Genomic DNA, 4,359 nt, shown 5'->3' with positions numbered 1-4,359 from the left:
CCCTCAGAGCTGAAATAGAGAGTTTCCCAAAAGAAAATCAAGAAGCAATTTTTTTTTTGCTTCTTACCACACCTTTGAAGGTGTGAAGAATTACCCAGAATAGTATAGAATGTCATCAAAGAAATTTAGAACCAGAAAAAAAAAAGATGGGATGATCATGCAGAACTAGGAGTTAGGGGGCAACTAAGTGGCACAGTGGATTGAGTGGTAGGCTTGGAGTTGGAAGGACCTAGGTTCAAATCTGGTTTCAGACACTTCCTACCTATGTGACCTGTGAAAGGCCTGCTTTCGTAGGACAGGGATCTTGGGGGCAAGGTGGCGTCAATGGAGTTGAACGAGTACAGCCAGAGGTTCAGATGGTATTCACAGAGGCTGTCCTAAGTGCCATCTGCTGACTTCTTTATTTATACTTTTTCTTTGTTATGGTTACATACAGTATTGGCATGGATATCCTTAAGGTTACATACAGAGTTGGCATGGATATTCCACGATCAACACTGAATCACAAGATTTGTTCGATTGACATTCTATAATTATTAAACAAAAGATGCAAAGCTTTGACAAGAAAAATTCACCACATAGTAACTCATCCGTGAGGTACAAGGCGTGTATTCCAGCTAGGTCAAACCAATCATAGGCATTATCAGTAAATGATTCCTTAGCTAGTTGATCACACAGTTACACAATTATTTTCAGATTCCAAAGATATAATAACCCTAAGCCCAATTCAGATATTATTTTGATAATAGCCTTTCATATTTCAATATTTTTCAAGGTTAGGCTTGCAGAGAGGTGGACAGAGGGAGTGGCTAAGTGGTTCTTTATATTATGGGGTTAATGAGAATAGTCTAGTGTTGTAGGAAGGTAACTATGCTGTAATATTTCATTCCCTGCCTTCCTTCTGTGAACGTTCCACTTCAAGGATCAGGGAGAGCTTGTTTCCAAGTGTTTTGTTTATGGAGATTGTGGAATCCAGGTATAGCCTTGCTGGGGAATTTAGAATCTCTAACGTTAACTCATTTTTTGCTGGTTTATTATAGGGTGATTTTAGGGGGGTTTCTATATCAGTTCATATAAAGGTAGGGTTTTCCTAGAGGTTTATGGGGGGTCTTTAAGGTTTCTAATAATAGCCTATAGTGTTCATCTGTATTATCCTGGGGCTTAGTTGGGGATATTGATCACTAGGGAGTGTTAATAAGCACACAGGGAGGCCTAGGTGGACATCCATTCTCCTATAAATCTTGCCTTGCAGATTTCAGGGTCCACGTGTGACCTTGTCATCGATGTGAACTCGATGGCCTTTGGCAGTGACCCTGGGCAAGTCACTTAACCCCAATTTGCCTAATCCTTGTCACTCTTCTAACTTGGAACCAATACTTAGTATCAATCCTAAGACAGAAGGTAAGAGTTTTTTTTAAAAATGGGAGAGGATGAGATCCAGAATTAGTACGGGAACTTAAGCCTTCTTGCTCCAAGGCAATGGATCTTTCCATAATACTAGGTTGCCTCTCAATTAGAAAGAATTACTAGAAAGTTCTTCTTCATAGTCCTAAAACCAGGAATGGAGTAGAGAAATACAGAGGATGCTCACAGTACTTAGCTCCAGACCATAAGGAGAGGGATTGATCTTGGTGAGAAACAGGTTCAATTCTCCATTAGAGATTAGAGGATAGAAAGAGAAAGTGGAGGATAACATCAAGGGATTTAGATATGGAAAATAGGGGAGAAGAGGGAATTCACAGTAAATGGTTTCTATTTAGTCCAATCCTCTGATTTTTAAAAAAAATTTATTAATATTTTTTATTTTTCTATTACATTTATTTTGGGACATATTTATTCACACACAAGCACACCCTCACATCTGGTCAATGAATCTTCTCTGATATTAAAGTTAAAAAAAAAACAACAACCAATATCTCAATGATTTCTGACAATATCTTTGAAATACCACACCTATTCTCTCCGGACTCTCTAAAGAGAGGAAGAATTTTCCTCATTTCTCATCTGAAAAATTAGTCATTGTGACTAGGTACATTGCATACAGTTGCTTTTTACTCTTATTTTAGCTTACATTACAACCCCATTGCTTTACAATTGAAGACCCTGAGACTCAGAGTTAAGCAACAAATCATAAACAGGAAGTGTCCTCAGACCTATGAAGGCACTACATTTAAAAGTATTGAAGTGAATAATAAACAAAGTATGACCATGTCAGTTCTTGAGGCTACAAATGTCACCACAATCTGTAGCCAAGGTTGCTGTCATCGCACATGCAAGCTATGAGGAAAACACCAAATAGAAATAGACATCATAGCTGCATTTGGGAGCTGAAAGCAGACAGATAAAATTGCCAGTCAATGTTCTGCTGGGTCAGATGGTGTTATTTGGATACCACTTGACTCAGCATTTTTTAGAGGAATCAATTTATCTCCACAATTTTCCAAAAATTCGGTTGGGCAAAACTAATATTGAATATATGAAGAAGAAACTTTAAAAGTATTGTAAAAATGAAGATATTCTGTTTTGCATAAATATTGTGATGACCAAATGATTTAATTTAATTTGGAAGAGCTTCAGAAATCTCCTGTATCCCAGGTGGCAGGAGCAGGGCTTATCTGCCTCCCCAAATCATCCATCCAGCCTCCCTTTTCACTCCCCACTCTCTGTTGTCCACTCAGTGTTTACTGTCCGAAGAAAGTCTTCCAGGTAGTCCAGGAACTGCTCTACTTTTCTTCTTTCTCCCCCACACTGTTTCTAAAAAAGAAACAAATAGTATTATTAGAAACTGTCCCTTTTCAAACCACAGATCATATAAAATATTACTGATCCTTACAACTCACTTCTTTGGCAATTATGTATTCTTTAAGAGAAGAGAAGTTTTGAAAAATTTTTTCTGCCACATTTTCTTCAGCAGTTTGGTTCTTCAGTGTTTCTATACCCTGAAAGATTTCTTCAATACACAGTGGATGCTAGAAATAAACATAGCAAAAAACAAATGGTAAATATTTATTTTAAAATATATGCTTTTTTTGGCCCTGACTACATACTTGCAGTTCCCCAAAGTTTTGGTAGGCCCTATTCTCACATTATTACTAACACATAGCCTACTGGAAATATCATTTGACATTAATATAATTTTATGATGACAGACTTAAACATGGATAATTCAATTAGGTTGCCATCATTTATATTAAGATGTATATGCATGTAAATAAAACATGTAGCTTAAAATCACCTACTGTCAGGAATCATTCTATGAATAATACATTAGAAAAATATCAATCAATTGGTTAACAAGCATTTATAAGCTGCTACTATACCATAGTAAATTACTATTAGCACTGTGCTAATACAAAGTGAGACAAAGAAAGGAACATTTGTGTATAGCCTCTCTTTTTCACTCAAACACACACACACACACACACACACACACACACACACTCTCACAGAAAATCTCCAAATCAAAAGTGACCAGGCCAGTCATATAACACCATGCAAGGATTTGCCATGTGATATTCCTGGCAAATAGGGCTCTCTATCTCCTGAGGTAGTCTGTTGCATTTTTGAACTAATAATAATGATAATTATAACTCATTCTTGTATATTGTTCTTTAGGTTTACAAAGTTTTTTCTTCAGGGTAGAAAAAATGACTATTTCCCCTATTTTACAGATGAGAAAAATGAGCTCATGAGGTTGTGATTTGACCAGGGTCACATGGCTAGTAAATATTGGAGCTGGACTGTAACTTCAACCTTCTGACTCCAAGACAAGCCATCTTTCTACTACCTGGTCTTCCTGTCAATTACAAAGCATTACTAGAAAATTTTTCATTATCTTAAAATCATAAGGGAGAAGCCAAATAAAGAAGCTGCCTGGAGGATAGGAATTGCTCCAGACAGCAAAAGCTATTTTACATTATTTAAATATGACATTTCTTTACACATACAATGATTGATTATTCTGTGACCATAATTGCACTTACATTTTTTGGATCTGGTATTGAAATCCTCAGAGTCTAAAAATAAAAGTAAATACAAGGGTTATCTTGAGTTCTATAGCACTGGTAACTGACAACAGAATGACTTCAGTTATTAGTTGTTAGATGCCAGAACTTTTCTCTAAAAATTCTATGAATATCAACAATAAATGGCAAGTGAACGAAAAGTATGACACCTTTTAAAAAAGAATCTATGAAAAAAATAGAAAATTACCCCATTGCCTATCAGCAAGGTTCGGTGAGCTGTGATTAGCGATAGCGTTTCTGCGACCAGTCTGCTCACTGAATTTCCTGTTGCAGCCCCATAAGCGCAGCCTACCCAGAGAACCAGCAGAGGAAGGCACACAAACATTTTCATCAT

The 4,359-nt window shown here is 36.7% G+C and overlaps 1 protein-coding gene across 1 annotated transcript; it reads right to left on the bottom strand.

The window, feature by feature from the left end:
* Positions 1-2,649: 2,649 nt before the first annotated feature.
* IL5 (interleukin 5) lies at positions 2,650-4,359 on the bottom strand. Its single transcript, XM_044661905.1, has 4 exons — positions 4,213-4,359; positions 3,984-4,016; positions 2,841-2,969; positions 2,650-2,754 (listed from the first exon to the last, which is right to left on the bottom strand). The coding sequence occupies exons 1-4, from the start codon at positions 4,357-4,359 to the stop codon at positions 2,650-2,652; spliced, it is 414 nt and encodes a 137-aa protein (XP_044517840.1).

Source organism: Gracilinanus agilis, chromosome 2, assembly GCF_016433145.1.
Source record: "Gracilinanus agilis isolate LMUSP501 chromosome 2, AgileGrace, whole genome shotgun sequence".
Lineage (NCBI taxonomy): Eukaryota > Metazoa > Chordata > Mammalia > Didelphimorphia > Didelphidae > Gracilinanus > Gracilinanus agilis.
Note: the sequence above shows the minus strand (reverse complement) of the source record. Positions and strands in the feature narration are given on the sequence as shown.

Coding starts and splice junctions, on each gene's coding strand:
- IL5 (XM_044661905.1), bottom strand. CDS start 4,359: ATGATGAAAATGTTTGTGTGCCTTCCTCTGCTGGTTCTCTGGGTAGGC. Junction 4,017..4,212: donor CCTTGCTGATAGGCAATGGG/GTAATTTTCTAT, acceptor TTTTATTTTTAG/ACTCTGAGGATTTCAATACC. Junction 2,970..3,983: donor CAATACCAGATCCAAAAAAT/GTAAGTGCAATT, acceptor GTTTATTTCTAG/CATCCACTGTGTATTGAAGA.